General features: G+C 39.6%; 2 protein-coding genes and 1 long non-coding RNA gene across 3 annotated transcripts in view; 2 read left to right on the top strand and 1 right to left on the bottom strand.

The window, feature by feature from the left end:
* LOC148981996 (uncharacterized) overlaps window positions 1-19,685 on the bottom strand; it is a 251,588-nt gene that overhangs the window by 37,620 nt on the left and 194,283 nt on the right. The window lies entirely within an intron of this gene.
* hoxb3a (homeobox B3a) lies at window positions 6,078-9,407 on the top strand. The gene is made up of 2 exons (XM_039686536.2): window positions 6,078-6,567; window positions 7,257-9,407. Exons 1-2 carry the CDS (start codon window positions 6,078-6,080, stop codon window positions 8,015-8,017), a joined length of 1,251 nt encoding a protein of 416 aa, XP_039542470.1. The 3' UTR covers window positions 8,018-9,407.
* hoxb2a (homeobox B2a) lies at window positions 11,593-14,410 on the top strand. The gene is made up of 2 exons (XM_039686537.2): window positions 11,593-12,327; window positions 13,125-14,410. Exons 1-2 carry the CDS (start codon window positions 11,835-11,837, stop codon window positions 13,862-13,864), a joined length of 1,233 nt encoding a protein of 410 aa, XP_039542471.2. The 5' UTR covers window positions 11,593-11,834; the 3' UTR covers window positions 13,865-14,410.

The raw sequence follows: 19,685 nt of genomic DNA, 5'->3' as shown, positions 1-19,685 counted from the left end.
GAGGTCTGGTGTTCTCTATTGGATTTTTGGCGACCCCGTTTTGATTGCATCTCTCTTTTTTCTGTTCCTCTACTTACAGTTCCTTCTCGTTATCAAGAAGTTGTATCCTTGCATAAAATCTAGAAGTGATAAAGGACAAGATCTCGGTAAGTGATTCAATCTTTTTTTGAGTTTGACAGTGATTCATACCCTCTGTTAATGTGTTTGGGAAAGAGACTATTTTTTCCATTGCATTAAAAAATTAAACATTATTATAATGAAATCTGAATTTATATTTTTACTGATTCAAAGAATAAAACAAATCAGAAAATGCGCATGCTTTATTAAAATGTTTTCATTTCAAAGCATTTTCTTTTTTAATAAAATGTAACATCAGGATTCTAGCTTAAAATAGCATATAATGCAATAGCATACAAATGCATACATATAATGATCCCAATTTAATGGCAATTATACCGTTGCATACTAGGGGAACAAATATCGCAAAGTTTGCTATCTCCCATGCTATTTGCTAAATTGATCAATGCGCATTTCGAGTGTTGCATCCAGGTTGTTTTTAAAGTGTATAGAATGTTGAGACTGGAGGAAAAAAACAGTTAACGTCTAATTGAAACAGAAATCTTGTTTACGATGATATATAGGGATTGGGATGGTGATTACGTGTCGATTTATTTTTGAGGCTGCTCATGCGTAACATTTATTTGCAGTCTTTGAGAAATGTTTGACGCCTTAAATAATTGCTTAGCAAACGATGACTCGCAACTCACTGTAAATCCCACGCTAGAATAACACTCACAACATGTTTTTCCCCAATGTAAATAAACATACAAACAACAACATTAACAACAGCTCATTAATTGTTTTGCCAAAAGGCTACTAGAGTTGTTCTGCTGTCTTGTTGTTTGCCATTTATTAATTTCAGGGGCATAGCATTCTGGGAAATAAATACATAAATAAATAAAATTTAAAAAATCATTATTTTTTAAAGACCATTGTCCTAAGAACGTAACAATTTTCTCTTTAAATATTTCCTATAATACTGAATGAGACCGCTTATAGCAACGGTTTGCAATGGTTTTTTTGTCATTATTACTCTTAAAAAACGATAGCATTTTGTAGAAATAACAGCATACAATGCTCCATACAGCTGTATACATGTTGTTTATATAACTGAACAATTTCAATACTTCTTTAACATACCAACACAAACATACAGTAGATTTAAAATCTATTTAAACGAACTCAATGATTTTAATTTCAAAACGAGTATCCAGGGATCCGTGTGAGGTAGGATAGAATGTCCGGAAGTGTAGTTTTTTTCCTGGTTTCTCGAAATGTACATCCATGGAAATAATGCACCGAGGCTGTGGTTGTCTTTTTTGTATTCCATTGGAAAAGAACGAGGAATGTAACATCCATCATCGCGCAGCTCAATATGCTGTCCTTTTTATGAAAATTAACAACATGTATCCCAGTCCATGAAAACCAGCACGTCATAATCCGAACTGTAAAATTTGACCCACTGACTGAACAATAACAGTTTGTTAATGTTTACATCATAGCTGAAAGATGGCAAAATGGAAGAGTAGAAATTGTGTTTTCTGCATTTCGTTGCCTCAGCCCACGTATTAGTTAATTAGTACCCTTTTAAGTGGCTCCCCATTGGATCCTTTTAGCAAGGTTGCAAAAAAGGAACAATGCCGTTTAGTAAAAAGTTGCAGACACCTACATTTTTGTCTTGTGCCTTCCTCCCACACCGTTGGTGATGCTCTCTATTCAAGCACCTAGAAGAAATGCATCTTTTTAAAGTTGCCTGTTTACAGCTGCCTGTGTATGGTGGAAGTCATAAATCTTACGTAGCCATAAACGACGGGGGTAGTGTCCTGAATAATAAAAATAGAGAGAGAGAGAGTAAAGAGAGAGGGAGACGTAGTGTTTGGCTTAAGGAGAGAGAAGTAGCAATATCTCTTGAACACTTTTTCCTGGTGTGTTTTTTTTTCTTTTCTTTTTTTCATCTTGGTCTCGCGCCGGCTTTTGTCCTTGTTTCCTTTTCGCGTTTTTCTCGTATCGTATTTTCCCCTTCTGTCCTCCACCCTTAAAGGATATGTTGATATTTTTCTCTTTATGTATAGCCTACAGTAAAACTCTCTCGTCGTGCATTTTTAACGTGCACGCGCCAGCATGATACTCGCAGGACTTGTGTGACCAGAACTCGACAGAGCTTCTTAATATATAAAAAAAATCTTTCTTTTTGGTGATTTGTTTTCACACCCCTCCCTCAGGTTTCAAGTCCGCCTGTTGTCTGTTCTCTTGTTCTTACACCCCCACCTCATTGTTTTTTGTATATATTTATAGGCTATTTTGCGCACAAGTTATTATAGTTGGGTGTGTTGGCAGGGATGTGATGAAATATTAACAATACAGATAGAATGTTGTTTCTGCCTCAAGCAAGAGGCAAGCCGGCGCTGAGAACGTACTTCCTGGTAATTTAATATACACCGGTAGAGTAAGCGAGGGAGCGAGAAATGGGTCCTCTCTGCTATAGTTGCCTGCTAAACAATGTTACAAGAGGATAATAGTTCAACCACACAAGTGAAAGTGAGTCGGAAAAAAAAACCCGTTCAGCTTCCGTTGTAGACCTTTATCTTGTCCCGAGCGCCTGCAATTAGCATAAGTTTTCACTGGTGACGCTGTTTGATGGGGATTAACGCTTGAGCCTCTCACATCCAGCCTGCTCCGTTATTTCCAATAGCTGGAAAGGCCTGGTGTTGGCTACATACAATAACCTAGCAAAAACGAGCAAATAATACCAGCAGACCCCAGGCCCCGACATGAGACGGGGAGATGTTTCGGCGAGTCGGGAGCCCACATCGGATTATGATGTTCAATTTTGCGCCATGAGGAAAAGGCGAGGGGAGATTGAAGGCGAAATCTGAGGCCATTGTTATCTGCGAGCAGGGCGTACCAGTCGACAGGGCGGCCAGGAGCAGTGCTGCCTGTCCATTTGCAGCCCCCCTCGCATACCTCAGATCTTTAATGCTAGACCGTCTCCCCCTTTCGCGAGCCGAGGGGAATCGTCCAGCAGCGCCCGCACTCTGGCGCGGGGCAGCCGTGCTCGAGATACCCGGCGTTTGACGCGCGCTGTCTGGCTGGAATATCGAAACTGGTATGAGCTTTGGGCTTCTTTATTGATTGCAGCGTGTCCGACTGTGGAAAATATGATGCCTGCCCGCGCGTCTCTCGTCAGAGGCTAAGGTAAGCTGGTCTGAAATAGGCTATCAGTTTGTGAATGGCGGTATGTGTGTCCTAGTGATTTATGACCGTATGACTCCAAACGCGGTTCAAGAAGAGTTCACAATGCTTTAAGCTTCCATTGAAGCTGGAGCTTTCTTTACTGAATAAATGCACCGAAGATTGTGTTATCTAGTCTAATTTTGGCTTTGTTACATAACAAAGGAGATCTTTTTGGAGGGGGATGTTTGTTTTCATAAATGCTTTGGTAGGAAAAGCGTGAGTTTATGTTCAAGACTGAGGTGGTGATTTTACGCGAGCAAATAAAACGCCGTGGTTAAACGTCAGTATGCAATATTCAAATGATTTTAACGATTTCAGCAAATGCTTCGATTGGTACCAAGGTGTGTTTTCATTTGATATTGAATTTGCACGTTTAAGGCCTGTTCTTTCCGAATGCAAAGACTGTGGGTCTCTCCAATTGACATACTTACTATATTTTTGGGGGTTATGTAAGCTATCCGTTTAATATTTACATAAATATTAGGGAACTTATTTTCGAATAGCAAAGAGGCGCCCAAGCAGTGTTGTTTTTGTTGACGTTTGGGTTCGTCCTGCTCCTACTACGTCCGCTTTCGACTCCGTAATTGTATTAGGGCTGGATCTACAGAAAAGTTGGTTATTGTGTTACCGTAACAAGAGGGCCAAGACATTACGTGTTCCATTAAATGGAACAGCGATATGATTTCATATCTATTATGCCTGTTTTTATATCCCCCACTTCCTCTCCCCTTTCTCTCCCCTGTACAATTCCTTAGAGTAAATGATTAGGATTCCGGCCGTCCTCTTCGAAGATAAATGACCGACATTTGTGACGTGTTGAGACTGAGTTGATGTCCAAAAGCTGTAGGCCTACCTCACATTTACGCTTTATTCCACAGAAACACAAACATCTCAATGTTTACAAATTTATTTATCGTAAATAAAATATTAATCGTAGAATTAGACATATCAATTTATTGCAGGGAAGTACATTTTACAATCAGTAAGAATCATTATCAGTCAGAGAAAGACAAATTCACTGTCTATTTCAGTCCATTTTAACAAGGATTTTTTACTTTGAGTTAGCTTCTGCAATACTTGTGAGCTCTAAAGCTTATATTGTTTTCTTTTCTTTTTCTTTTAAACAAACAACAACATATTGTTATATAACACACCCATATAGGCTGTATACATACACACGGTTTTAGAAAATTATAAGGATGATTCATTTAGCTAGACGGCGTATGTTTTTTTTTTTCTTCCTGGAACACTTTATTATACGATAGGCTAAATACAATTACAATTATATAAACCAGTAAAACTGTTATATATATATATATATATATATATATATATATATATATATATATATAGATAGATATAGATCTTTTGCATTGGATTTTCACAACGATACAAAAAAGCACAGGACGCAAAACACAGAGTTTATGTAAATCAGGCCTTCGTTATAATTGTCATCTGTAGCAAACGAAATATAAACCAGCATCAACTAATCATACTAATGTGGTGTTTCAGTCGTCTGAATACATATGGGTGTTATTTATAGAAATATACACATAATTAATGAAAAATGCAAAGGTAATTTTATCTATGGATAAAGGACTCGAAATAGTTTAAATGGTTTTGCCCACTGTGAATTGAACTTGCAAGTATCCGATAAAACAAAAGCCTTAGTAGCCTAGTCCTTTCTTAAAACACCTTATGCAATTTATTGGCTTCCCTTCGTCTTTTTTAATAACATTTACAACCCAGGCGAGTGAGTGAGAATAAATGCCAGGTGCCTGTAAGTGTTTGAGTGATCGTTTTTCGCCCGGTCCTCTCAGCAACCCCAGAGCCAAGCTGCGAGGTCTTGAGCTTTTTAAAGGGCTGGATTTGTCTATTTTTGGTTCTGCGACTATTATGAATAACACCGTCCGGTGAAGCTTTCCCTCTGTGTCCATAAAGGCAAGCGACAAAGTTAAAGAAACACAGTGCCGGTTTGTCAGGTTTTAATGTTGCCCAAATCCGTTTGTTTGTAACTGGAGAAAGCCCTCCAAAGATTTCCTTTGTGCTTGAGACAAGAGCTCTCTCAAATGTCCGCAGAGATCGTCTGTTTTGTCCAAGTTTAATTATTTTTTTTTAAATAACGTGTTGTTGTCTTTTATTGCGTTTGTTAATTCTGTTTCAATTGCAGAAATTAAACATGAAATGTTTTTAGACAATATCAGAGATCTTAGAATGGAGCCCTATTGTCCACAATTACCACCGAAATGCATCTTGGCCAGTGAATTGTACCATCTTTATTTTTATGACAAGAGATTATTTATTCATGTATTTATGCATGTATTTATTGATTTATTTATTTCCCTTCCTACCTAAATACTTGCATATCAGTAGGAACAATGACCACAGCACAAAACGTTTTATTTATTTAGAGAACAAAGGCAAGATCAGTCTGTAATTTAAAGTGAAATTTAAATAACATGCAACGCAAACAAACAATTATTTTGGAGTATACCAGTTCAAAACCTTATGTGTAGTTTGAGAGGGAGAGAAGAGAGAGAGAAAGAGAGAGAGAGAGAGAGAGCATCTGCAGGCTGTGTTGTGGGAACATGCTATTCATGTCATGGCGTCTTTCAGTGCAGTAAGATGGATTTACCTCGCGCCCCTCTTATTATGTGCCTCTTATAACCTTTCAGGTCAGCTTCCAAGAGGCCATTGGAAAGAGACCGTCACGTGACATCTAGTGCCAATGTTCTTCCAGAAGGTCGTCAGGACCCTGGTAGCCGGTAACTCGATTTTTGGAAATGCAGAAAACGACCTACTACGACAACTCGACACTTTTCGGAGGATACTCATACCAGGGGGCAAACGGTTTTGGCTATGATGCCCCGGCACCAGCCTTCCAGAACTCAGCGCATCTTGAGGGTGACTACCAAAGGTCTGCATGCTCCCTACAGTCGCTCGGCACCAGCGCACCCCCACAGCCTCAGCATGCCAAGACGAAAGAGCTTAATGGCAGCTGCATGCGGCCCAGTCTGCCACCTGAACACCACCCACCCCCCCAGGTTTCCCCTCCTCAGAACGCTGTAAACGTTGCTGCCTCAAATGCCACCCAGCAGCCAGGCAGTAGCGGTGGTGGCGGGGCTGGCGGCGGGGGCACAGCCAAATCGTCATCCAAGTCGTCTTCTCTGGCCCCAAACCCAACTCTCACGAAGCAAATCTTTCCTTGGATGAAGGAGTCACGTCAGAACACCAAGCAAAAAAACAGCTCCCCTAGTGCAAGCTCAGCTAACGGTGTGTTTGCCAAACCCCCTCTTCTCTTCTGTTCTGTTTTATTCTCTCCTTTTCTCACCCTTCTTGACCGAGACAGATGTTGGCCAACATTATTAGCTTGAAAGGGGATACAATAGGGGTGGGACTAAATCAGACCATGCTCGTTTCAAACTTTTCAATATTTTTAACAAGGGGACAGGCCAGTCAGGTTTATTGTACAGCTTACAAAAAAGTCTAAGAATTGTGATGATTATATGGTTATATGCTTTGAATATCTTTGACTATAAAAGCGGCCGAAGATAAAACGGCAGTACACAAAGATAGATTTTAGATTGCAGTAATGCCACATCACTTGTCATACATAATTATTGTGTCCAGATAACAGAAGATTTATCCCACAAGCCTCTGAATTTGCACATAGAGGTTTCTTTCCTTCTAATCCTCCCTGTAAACCATTTAAAAGACAAACCATGTAGCAAACACACCGTTGCCTAGTGCACCGTACGATTCTGGCCCTGGGCTTTAGTTGTAATGTGATTTACATACACAAGGTCAATGTAAGGGCATGCGTCTCTTAATAAATGCCAAAGTTATGAAGTGTTGACAACCAATATCAGGGGGATAAGTTTTTCATGGCCGGCTTTATTAGTGGGAACGATGCATTCAATTTCCGTGTGGAGTAATTATGTTTTATTTCATTCTCACCCCAGCGGAGAGCAGCGGTGGTGAGAAAAGCCCTCCGGGTTCTGCAGCTTCCAAGAGAGCACGCACCGCTTACACCAGCGCTCAGCTGGTGGAGCTCGAGAAGGAGTTTCACTTCAACCGATACCTGTGCCGGCCGAGGCGCGTGGAGATGGCCAATCTGCTCAACCTTAGCGAGCGGCAGATCAAGATTTGGTTCCAGAACAGGCGGATGAAGTACAAGAAAGATCAAAAGTTGAAAGGCATCGGCTCGTCCTCAGGTGGGCCGTCTCCCACAGGAAGCCCACCTCTTCCAATGCAGTCCTCATCTGGTTTCATGAACTCTATGCACTCAATGGGCAGTTATGACGCTCCTTCCCCACCATCTTTTAACAAGCCCCATCAAAATGCATATGCCATGTCAACAGCCTATCAGAACCCAATGAAAGGTTGCCCACCCCAACAGAAGTATGGAAACACTGCACCGGATTATGACCCACATGGGCTACAGGGTAACAGTGGCACCTACGGGACACCAAACATGCAGGGTAGCCCCGTGTATGTGGGAGGTAGCTATGTTGATGCCATGCCTGCCACTGGGCCTTCTATGTATGGCCTCAATCACCTACCACACCACCAGTCGGCAAGCATGGACTACAACGGTGCCACACAGATGTCGGCAAACCAGCACCATGGACCGTGCGACCCACATCCGACATACACGGATCTGTCTGCGCACCATCCTTCTCAGGGTAGAATCCAAGAAGCACCCAAGTTGACTCATCTGTAGCAGGTTTGGACAAATAATAATAAAAAAAATGAAAGGAAGACAAAATGAAACAGACTAACCCATGGGGCGATGCAATGGGGTTGAAAAAGATGATCCAGTGGTTTCTTGCCATGACTAGAACACCGGTTTATGTCAATGTTGTCCTTCCATTCATACGTGAACATACCTGAATTTAGTAACCATAGGTCTAAATACCCCTTTAAAACGATACACGGAAAAGTGTAAAAGTGAAAAGTGGCTAGTTTATGCCAAGGAATAGACTGTCTAGCTGTATGACCTCATTACATTATCTTAAATGTTTGTGTACTTCTTCAGCATTGTCTGTGCATTCCTCACACTTTGGAGAGTGGTACGGTATGCCCTACATTTAAACTTACTGGTGCAAGAAAACCACTGGATTGTTTTCGTCCACTACCCTTATTTCACATACCTCTTTTTTTAAAACGTCACACAAATGTCAATTTTTTTATTAACGTGTTCCCAAAACTGCAGCAGAGTGGCACCTTGTCTTTAGCAAGACGGTGATAAAGATATTCATCTCTTTTAAGTGCGTTATACACTATGCTACCTATTACTATTGATGAGAAGTAAATATAATTTTGTTATGGCTTTGACACAGGGTAAAAAAGAAGAGTTGAGAATACTAGTAAATTAAAGCTCATTCCCTCAACTCGCTGTCCCCTCCCTCTTCCCCTCCCTCCCTCCCTTCCCCAGTTCTCTATCTTTCCCAATCTTTGGGTTCGCCTACATTAGTCCAAACTAATATAAAAGTCCCACATTTTCTCATATCTTGACTTAACGTGGAAACAGGGTATATTTGAACAAAAATGCATGTCCGGGAAACCAAGCTACAGCGCAGACGTCTCTGTTTACGCCTAATGCGCTCTGGTCTGGGCATCATTGTTGCACTTAGAGTTTACATTTAATGGGTGAGGAAGAAAAGTAAATCTTATTTTGAATCGGAAGACCTTCAATCAGCGTCTTTCGCTAAGTGTGTTCAAGTGAACATTCATAAATATATATTTATTTGTTATAGCCAGTTTAAATACTTTCTTTTTTGTATTATTTATCCCCATGTATTTATATCGATAAAATGTACTTTTTTAGTATCTACCTGTTATAAAAAGACGCTGTGTTCTTGTCATTGTAACAAATTAATTTTTAGTTCTTGTATTTTAGAGATATGTAGGTTTATGTTACCCTTGTATAAATAATGTCTTGACTTGTACAGGGGGCGCAAGAACGGAATCAAACCGTTCCCGCATAGTCGAGAATTAGACGAAATATAGCGAAACATTTTGAGAACTTCATTTGTCCTTTGTAACTACTTTTATTTCCTTGTTAAGAGTTGGTTGTTGAACAATTCTTTAATAAAATGTTATGTTATTCATTTCCACTCTATAAGTTCATGAGTTTACCAAACAGATATACAGGCACAGGCAGAAATGGGTGGGGGTGGGGGTTCCTCGAGGCCTGTGAAATAGCCCTGGAGGCCGCGCCTGCAATGGTCACGTGAAGGGGGTCCAATGGAATCGCGGAACCCTTGTATTACTGGTTAAAGAGTTAAAACAAATGATTAATAATAATCCCAAATTTGAAGCAGACAGATTGTAAATGCCGACTAAACGTATTTCTGCTTGTTGGATTTTAGCCGATTATTTTGTTGCGTTGCTTTACGAGCTCATTTAACACATATTTGATTTGAGCATACACAAGCTTTAAATACAACTAAACGAATTGATTTATTGTATAAAAAAATAGAGCACAGAAATTTGCAACCGTGTTAATATACAATAAATATATTAGAATAGCAATGATAATAACACGAAACAATTTCCATGCCATGTGCAAAACACATACACATTTAGCGGTTTGTTACCATTCTCTCAACATGTGATTGTTGTATTGGATTACACTTTTTATACTGTTACAAATATGTATATGCTTCAATTCGTCTAAATATCTAATAAAATCAACGCGTTTATCAGAATAAAAGGGTGCATAAGAAGCAAGTTATTGTAGTATTTCTAACTACACAGAAAATAGTCACATTTGGAGGCACAGTGTACAAACATAAGGTACCAAATATTAAAATACTTCAATTATTGCTTGCAATCCAGATAGATAGATCTAAAGAAATTAATTAAAAATCGCTGTCCCTCGGATGATATAAATTCCTTTAAGCTTTTAACGCAGAATGTTGTACAATTCGTCCCAGTAAAAAAATCCAGTTGAAAAAAGAAAAGAAAAATAAATTTGATAATTGTTTCTGTAAGTACTCTCCGAAATAGAAACATAAAACACAGACGACAAATAAAAAGAGAGATTATCAGTGCGTCCCAGTCCATCGCAGTCCGCTCCGTTCTGTAGTGAAGGAGGGCCTTTCAGACTGAAGTCTTTCCGAAGCGCCAACGGCCTACAGCTTGCTTTGTATTTCCTTTAAAATTCCCAGACACCCACGCAGGTTTATATTTGTTTCCACTGTTCTTTTTTTTAGAAAAACGACGAAAAGAAGCCCGGGTTGCAAATCCGGTCAATTTCGGATTACAGCTATCTGAAACACAATTTAGTTTTAATAATCCTATCCAATGCGACGCGCCAATAGAATGTTTTCAATGCAGAAAAAAAGATAATTCTGGAAAAAAAATCCACAAATATACGAGGGTATAATGGGGGTTTTCTTTGTTGTGATCTTGGAGGAAAAAGGCGAATTCTTGAGGGTGGCTGCTGTCAAGCGCTTTGCCGGCGAAAAGATTGATCACCCTCGCAGCCTCCCTACTCTTGCTCTAAAAATATCTACCCCCTTTTCCCATTCGTTTTAGACTTTGACGCAACCAATTTTCCTTAGTTTTTCATCAAGTAACATTATATCGTTGCTTTCTTTGTCCAATCTGCAATAGAACGTGTTCAAGTCAATATTCGCAATTTCCATTTGTAAATGCGACCTCATGACGAACTTTTGGTTGTCACATCAACAAATGTTTCACACACAAACACACCATATAAAACTCTTTCTCCTGCGGTATTATAGCCTATGTCTTACACTTTTTAACCAAAAAGTAAAATAATAATAGCCAATATAAATATATTATTAATCGACAATTCTCTAACCTGGATTTCGTGCAAACTTACGCGCTTTAAGGTCCGAGGTTTCAGCAGTTCTTCAGATTCTGCGTGAAAAAAAGTAAACCGCAAAATAATTTATTTGTGTGGCAATGGTTGGGAATCTCCTATTCGGTATATGTGGCAGACAATCTCAACATCACTCCTGTACATCCGTATTTATGTGTTTGATAGAATAAGTATTTCAAGAGCTACATCTCTTGTCTGTTACTCTTGTCAAAAGTTTTAAGATTAATGGCCTTTGATTGTAAATTCTCAAGAAACCATATTGTGGATGTGCTTATCAGACAAGGCCTGTGAATTACATCACCGGTAGTTCTGCATTTGGATTGTTGTCGTCTAGCATAAGAGGCCCTCACTTTACCTCTCACGACAAAACAGGGCTGTCCGAGCACATGGCAAGTGGGAGCCTTTTTTATTATTATTTTTTCCATGTTACTATAAGAACTGGATTATAATATCTTGTTGTATTTTTTATCAATTCAGACAAATATTGCTTTCTTTTGCCACCAGGCCCCGAATTTCGATTGGCTGAGATGAGTCATGTGACCAGGAATTGGCTGCAATTTCGCCCATAGTCTTCAGTTTAGTAGACCCTGGTCCCCATACGCTAGTAATATCACCAATATACACAATTATTAAAGCCCGCAAATGCCGTCATAGCAGGAACGCAAAATAAATCCTAGCTTTTTGGATGTTATTTTTTGCGTATGTTGGTGTCGCTGGACGCCCTTTTTGCCCAGGCGAAGCGATGAATTTTGAATTTGAGAGGGAGATTGGGTTCATCAACAGCCAGCCTTCCCTTGCAGAGTGCCTGACGTCTTTCCCCGCTGTCCTGGAGTCATTTCAAACTTCATCAATCAAGGACTCGACAGCAATTCCACCTCCTTTCGAGCACACCATCCCAAGTCTGAGTCCCTGCACAGGCAACCAGGCGCGACCGAGGAGCCAAAAGCGAACTGCCTCCAATGGCCTCCAGCTCCGGACACAAACAGCACCGTCGACGCAGCACCAGCAAGGCCCGGCCCCGCTGTCGGGTGGTGCACCCCTGGCCCACGAGTTCCCCTGGATGAAAGAGAAAAAATCCTCGAAGAAGTGCCCCAAGCCCGGAGCCACTGCTGCTGCAGCAGCCTCCCCTTCTCAGGCATCCTCCGGCTACACAACCGCGGGACTGGAGTCCCCGACAGGTACGTTTATCAAAGCAGTGACCGCGTTTGTTCTGCATTTCTTCATTTTGGACATTTTTTTCCTGAAGGATTCGTGACTTGAATAGATGTCAATGTAGCTAAAACGTATTGCCTGCTATCATAACCTAGAATTATTACAGTTACATCTCACATGCTTGTATATTACGAAATTAAAAAAGCCCTGTCGAAGTTGTTCTTTGTCCTATTTATATGTGATGCACAGCATAACCTGCTTTGGATGGGCTAGTATTTCACTTCTGATGAGCTCCCTGTATTTAAGAATAAGAATGTAATTTCATCTGATGTCTACATTTCAAGCCCCATTAAGCATGATTGTTGTGCATATTTATATATTTTTTTTAAATCCCGTTGTTGTTTTTTAAATCTTAAAAAGATAAAAAGGCACCCCTCCCCCATTTCTTAGCATAGGCAACAAAACTGCACGTTCTAAAAGATTACTCTCCTGCAGATAGTATCTTGAACTATAATAAGGATTTAATCGCAATTGATGTCAGCTGCGACTCGATATTCATTCATAACCATGTTTCATGGCTTGCGGAGCCATTTTGGATCATTATTGTGAAAGCTGTGGAACGCTACAAAATATGGGGCTTACTAAAATACCGCTTGTACACTATGCTGGTCTATTACCACAAGACATGCCTAACCATTGCAGTCATTGCTACATGACAAGCCCAAACCGCAGGGCTGTTCTACACTGGGATTTTACGGTCATCTGGACAATTTCTCACATAAAGTTTTATGACTTTGCCTTATTTCTGTTTTGATTCTTGCAGAGGCTCTAGGTGGACTAGATAATGGCAGCGGTTCACGGAGGCTGAGGACCGCATACACCAACACGCAGCTACTTGAATTGGAGAAGGAGTTTCACTTTAACAAATACCTCTGTCGGCCCCGGCGCGTTGAAATAGCAGCACTTCTGGATCTAACCGAGCGCCAAGTCAAAGTGTGGTTTCAAAATCGACGCATGAAGCACAAACGGCAAACTACGCACCACCGGGACGGGCAAGAAGGCGAGCCCAGCGGTTTCGAGCTCCTGGAGGGAACCGACGCTGCTTCACCGTATTCGAGCCAATCTGTGGAAGTATCTGGTTCTGGCTCTGGTTCGGCCGCAGTCTCCGAGAGTGAGACGTGCCCGACAAATGCCTCCTACACGAACAGTGCGGACAAAAGCCAGCCCACGCCTGAAGATGGCCAGGCGAACCAGCCGGAGCCTGCATCTGTTCCTGACACAGCGGTTCACTCCCCCCTGTATCCAACGCCTACTGCAGATAACCCCACTACAATGACTGAGGGCCGAGCAGCTGGACCGGAGCATTCGTTCACAGAGCCGCAGGATGCCACCTCTCTGCCCGATTTGAATTTCTTTTCGACGGACTCCTGCCTACAGATTTCGGACGCTTTATCGCCGAGTTTGCAGAGCTCACTGGACAGTCCAGTTGACTTTTCCGAGGAAGATTTTGACTTGTTTACGAGCACCCTTTGTACTATAGATTTGCAACATTTACAGTTCTGAAAAAAAAAAAAAAAACATCACAACGCATACAAGAACAATCGAGCTACATCTTATTGCAGGGTCGTGAATGCTCCTCGACCGCAACATTCCTATAATATAACAGAAAAAAAGAGTAAAAAAAACAATTACCTATTTTTTTAAAAGAAAGAAAAACAAAAAAGGCGTGAAGCTAAGCCTACACGGAAATAAATTGTCCATTATTTTGAAAATAAGATGATGTAATCTTTTTTGAATACACATCGGGAAGGCCCCTGTCGAAGTTTCAGGTATTTTATTGCCTTTTGATTCTCGGATTTTACTTTATCTCGACTAACAGATGAATGGTTGCGGACTTTTTCAGTGAAACTCAATCATTGGAATCTCAGGAATTGTGTCAGACATAAGGGTAGTTGAACTGCTTTTAGGAATTCTCCCAAGGCGGGCGTTGTCCTTATTGAATAATTTTAGAACTAGTTTATTTATTGAGATTCTTTAATAGTAAATTTCAAATTTATTTATTGTACGTTATTTTCATAGTTGAAATAATAAAAATACAATAAAAACACATATGCTGGAGCAAGTGTGATTGATTCTCTAAGGTTTAACGATTTTTTTTTCATTATAAAGAATGTTTATTCATTTTAATACAAATCAAGACATTCAATTTTAGAATTTGTTTTTTCTCCTTGGTATTGATGTATGGTGATGAAACACAATTCAGTCCGCAGGTTGAATTAATGTTTTTTGATGAGCATTATTAACAGTATGCAATTATTATTATTATTATTATTAGTAACCGTCATTATATTGTGATGAGTGATATTCTGTGTTATTCGTATTATTATAAGAGAGAGAGAGAGAGAGAGAGAGAGAGAGAGAGAGAGAGAGAGAGAGAGAGAGGTTGGAACTGCGTATACTGCGTATGTATATAAAAAAGAATAGCCTACTAGAATTTGTAGTAATATTCTAAATCTATTTTCAAAATACTACTTTTCCAAAAAAAAAAAATCGATTATATTTTAAAAAAAAGAATGCAACAACAACAGAGCTTATTATTAATCTGAATTAAGTATTAGTATTGAGGATTTTATTTACAAGTTGATAACATTAGATGTAAAAAGCAACAGCACGGATATTATTATTTTTAGATGGATGTTTTAAAAAATGGGCACAAGTGCTGTAGGGGGGTCAAGCGGTTGACTGGGCTGTGGGTTCCCATGACTGCACCCTGATGCAAAATGGCGCTCGAAACACAATGAACGATATGAACAATAAAGCGGCAGCCATTATGGATAGTTTGGGCTGCAGCTGCGAGCATGGTGCTCCGAGCTGACTCACTGCCAGCTGAACCACCATTTAAGACAAGCACAGTCCAGCAATATTTCAGTTAAAAATACAGATTATAACTGTATTATTATTTTCTATAAAACTTGTAATAAATATTGAACACTTTATGTAACAGCTGGATCTTTCCCAAGCCCTTATGGGGGAGATAATCTTAAAATGAGATGGCGGTTATTTCATGTAAAACAGCTGCAATAGCACCACCAACAACAAAAGTAGGCTAATAAATATAATAATCGCAACAATTATTATCATCATTATTATATTTGTCTGCATCACCCAGGTCAGATTCCTGTTATATCTCTGTCATTTAGCATTGATGAAATTAAAAAAAAAAACAAGCAAAACAAGCAAAACATCAAAACAAGCAAAGTACAGAAAGTACATACAAATTGGTCTTTTTTTTCATTGCTGAGTTTACATTAGCAGTGTAAGACCCCTGTGTGTGTGGAACAGGTTGATCTGCTCATATTACTGGCAAGGTGGATCTGGTCACATAGAAATATATGGCAGCTAAGAATTCAACGGCATGTGTACAAAAGCCAAACACTGAATTGAGTACCAACTCACCTGTTATCGTCAGCTTGTAGACTAGATGGTGCTGGGATCAAAAATATCTAATATCTAATCTTAAGCAAAGCTTGCTGGTAGTCAGGAGTGTATGGAGAGAGAGATAATGAGATACAGATGGATACAAAGGCAAATGTCTCTACTGTTGATCAGAAAAACGAGTGCGATTTTGTCTGGCTGCCATCTATCACTAAATTCAGAGTGAAGTCTCAAGTTTGATATTCAGTATACAGTTATTTCTTATTTAGGTTCTGGTGTGGGATTTCTTAATATCCAGATGCAACAGGACTCCTCTGCCCTACTTATGTTTAAATCACCTGGGACAGGTGAGACAGAGACTTATCGACATATCTCCGAACAAAATAAACAACTTCTTCCCTGCCCTGAGGCCACACATGTTTGGTTTATTTTTTATTTTTATTATTTTTAAAACCCTTGGGTAGTGATTTTTCCCCCATTAGCCTGATAATTTGAGGTGTGGCTATATGTTGAGTTTTATCTCAGTCTCTATGCTTTGGTTGGTGGCCTGCCAGCTCTTACGCATTTATCAGAACGACTCTTAATGTTTATATATTTTGCAGAGCACAGTACTTTGGGCCGGCAAAGTCTAAAATAAGAAGAGGTGTGGTGGCATAGGGATTTTCTCACATGAGAAAATGGGCCAATGTTTACAGTGGTGCATCCTGGGCACTGCTATGCTTGAAGCAGTGGTAAGACTATAGCCAAAATTAAAGTGGAAATGTCTCCTGCCCTATTTCAGTCAAACCACCATGAAGGCTCAGTTTAATCATTGAAGTGGTTAGGAAACCAAAGTACTTTGTCATTGAGCAACATCAATAACAATGGCAACAGCAAAATATTATCCGAGCTTATTTTAGAATGGCCTTATAAGACTTTACGGTTAGCAGAGTAAATACATTGTATTGGATTCTGAGCTCTGTAAACAGCTCCTTTTGTAGTGACTCTTGCTTTCATTTGTTTAGCAAACACTCTTTGTTCATTAAAGGCTGGCACTATCATGTGTCATATGCGTATCAATGAAGCATCATATGAAGATGGATCAAAATGGTAATTTAAAATGAACCCCAATGATGTTAATACAACAATACCACTAAGATTCACCACTTTGTACAAATTTGGAGTGATTATGAGGCCAATTGAAACCTTTAGCTTGAGCAGTTCAATTCACCGAAATGTTTCGGAATGCATCCTTAGCTCATTTTACTGAAAAACAAGACACATCAGTTCCATATAAAGCTTATATAGCCGCAATGTAATGATCAATAGAATAGTTTATAGCCTACACTAAAACAGATAAAAATTAAACATTGACATTTGCACATATACATTTATACAGACTGCATGATTGAAAAGCATTGATTGATATAATGTTTGATAATGACATAATAAAGAGCTATAATGAGTCTCTTATCTTGGTGTCTCTATTTGAACTCTTCTATGAGTGAAAAGTAAATGCTGACGAATTGTAAAGGAAACTTTATAAACTAGAGAGAATATACTGAAAACAAAGCCTTTGTGGCAAAGGTTGTGAATGCACACACTCTCTAAACTTCTTTTAAGTTTGATCGCTTAATATATTAGAGATAAGAGAGAAAGGACACACAGAGATGAAGGACACACATTTTGATAGCGGCTATGTAAAATTACTGATAAAACCCAACAAACTTTTTTTTAAAATAAAATATAATTCAACATTTTGCCGAAATGGTGGATTTTGTAGAATTTAAATTGTATTTTTTTTTTTTGCATGATCTCACAACCAATTCGTAAGAGTGAGTAAAAGGTGGCTAATTCGTACGATTTAAACCCCAGTGATGGATATGTTTAGGGGCGGGGTCAGGGGTAGTACAAATTGGGCAACTCGTAAAATATATACGACTTAGCAAAACTCGTATGGAATTGCATGAGTGAGGTCGTATAAATTCATACGAATTAGTCACCTCGCAAAATTCGTACGAAATGAATTGCCGAAAGATTGGTTTACACCCGTTTATACACCATGTCATAATTACCGTAAATAGCTTAAGATATGGCAACACATGACACTGTAATTTTAAAGTCAACAGATTCGGACTTACTTTTCTCTTGCACTATTAACTAAAAAATAAGCAGTGGTCGCATGGTACAAGTAAATTACAAGTCTAAAGTTGTAGCCTAATTATGAGTTATTCAATCACGCGAACCCTTTTCACAATCAGGGATGCGTTTCCCGCACAACAACGTAACTACTCGCCCAAAACCGTATTGTCACAAACTGGTCGTTCAACCACGTTGATTAATTATGCCACACAGGTGGTGGAGTAACTACGCTACTTTCAATGAATATGTTTGAGATCGAATTAATTGACATGGCACCTGAGAACTATTTCTATTTTTTCTCTCAGTTATTTTGCTTTATTTCCAGATCCAATGCTCGTTCTTACGTAGGCTATAAAGCATGCCAACGCCAAGGCATCACCTTTGACCATGCTTCAATATTTGACGTTTTAGGCTTTCTTTTAGCGTCACTTACATGACGCGATCCTACGGCGTCATCTAACTGACGCAAAAGGAAAGCGTCAGTTAGAGGACGCGGTTAGGTTTAGGTCTGGGGTGGGGGTAGGGTAAACGCGATCCTAGGGTGTCATCTAACTGACCCTAAAGGGCGCCTAAAGCGTCAGATATTGAAGCATGATCAAATGCTTCCAGTGGCGTCAGTTAGGTGACGCCTTGGGGGTGAGAATGGGCTGAGCATGCACATGCGCACTAGACGCATTACATCTCTTGACAAACTAAAAGACGTACATGATATTTGTATGCATTATAAATAAATGATATAGATTGTACTGAATGTCAGCTTGCTTATTTGGCTCAAGATAAAGATTTTTTGAGTCCACATGTCATGCAAACAAGAAAATAGGCTAAGCGTCTAACCACAGGCCGAGAGCCGTCATTCCAGCCACACGCTGTTTGCGAATGTTCAATAGAACTATGTTTTTGGGGAACAACGATTCGTTGAATGTTGATAACGACGGAAACGCACCCCAGAATATTTACGGCTATTAAGGGACCTTTAGATTTAGGGGCGGGGTTAGAGGTAGACCTTTATGTTATATTGAAAAAAACTGTTTATGGATGAATCACATGTAAAAATTCATACGAAATAACTAACTTGTAAACAAAAATAAACATTTTCTAATGAGATCGTCAGCAGCACAATGTCAAAGTCTAGCTAATTACATGCCAAGATAGAATAGTCTGTCATAGACATTTCTCGCTATTCATTCTTTGGCACCATTTAAACTAAGAAAATAAGTCCTCCTCCAGTAGCCTATGTTAACATTAGCATTAAGCCTACACAATGGAAGCTCAGTGAAAGCATGATATGTTTCAAACTGGTTTCAAAAGACAGCGACAGCTAGTGATGAACACATGCCACAAAGAATGAGACGCTGCATGGCTCAAGACCTTGCACGTCTTTCTGCACAAATTTCTGCTTTTAACATGTTAAATCTAAATCTTGCAGGGTTTTTATCAACTTTGTTAGTCTGTCATTTGGTGTGTTGATTTGGTCACTGATGTTCGTGAAAGCTCACCTGAATTTTCAAATGCCGAAACAATAAAGTCCTTGTGTGTAAAAATGACAAAGGCATTTGAAGAGCAGCATGGCATGACACTGCTGGAGTATGTGGCAATAACCTTCTACAGCAGAATTAGAAACAGGCGAATATTTGCTTTTGTATGCTTGAAGCAGACCCTTCACAGCTGTCCATATCTTTTCAGAGGGTGAGGGGGCATTCACTTACACTTGTACAGTATCTAACAATAACACATTTTTACCCTTAACCCCTCCAACAAGAGAATGTGCTGACAATACCTCGGAGCAATCATGCTCTAAGCTGTCATCTTGTCTATAGCAACAGAGCAG

The sequence above is a fragment of the Pimephales promelas genome, chromosome 3, assembly GCF_988280905.1.
Source record: "Pimephales promelas chromosome 3, fPimPro1.hap1.1, whole genome shotgun sequence".
NCBI classification, from domain to species: Eukaryota; Metazoa; Chordata; class Actinopteri; order Cypriniformes; family Leuciscidae; genus Pimephales; species Pimephales promelas.
This window is presented reverse-complemented; position numbering and strand designations above follow the sequence as displayed.

Bases quoted from the DNA above. Each gene is read 5' to 3' on its own strand.
- hoxb2a (XM_039686537.2), top strand. From the start codon at position 11,835: ATGTTATTTTTTGCGTATGTTGGTGTCGCTGGACGCCCTTTTTGCCCA. The intron at 12,328-13,124 runs GTACGTTTATCA...TGATTCTTGCAG, and splicing joins GGGACTGGAGTCCCCGACAG to AGGCTCTAGGTGGACTAGAT.
- hoxb3a (XM_039686536.2), top strand. From the start codon at position 6,078: ATGCAGAAAACGACCTACTACGACAACTCGACACTTTTCGGAGGATAC. The intron at 6,568-7,256 runs GTGTGTTTGCCA...TTCTCACCCCAG, and splicing joins TAGTGCAAGCTCAGCTAACG to CGGAGAGCAGCGGTGGTGAG.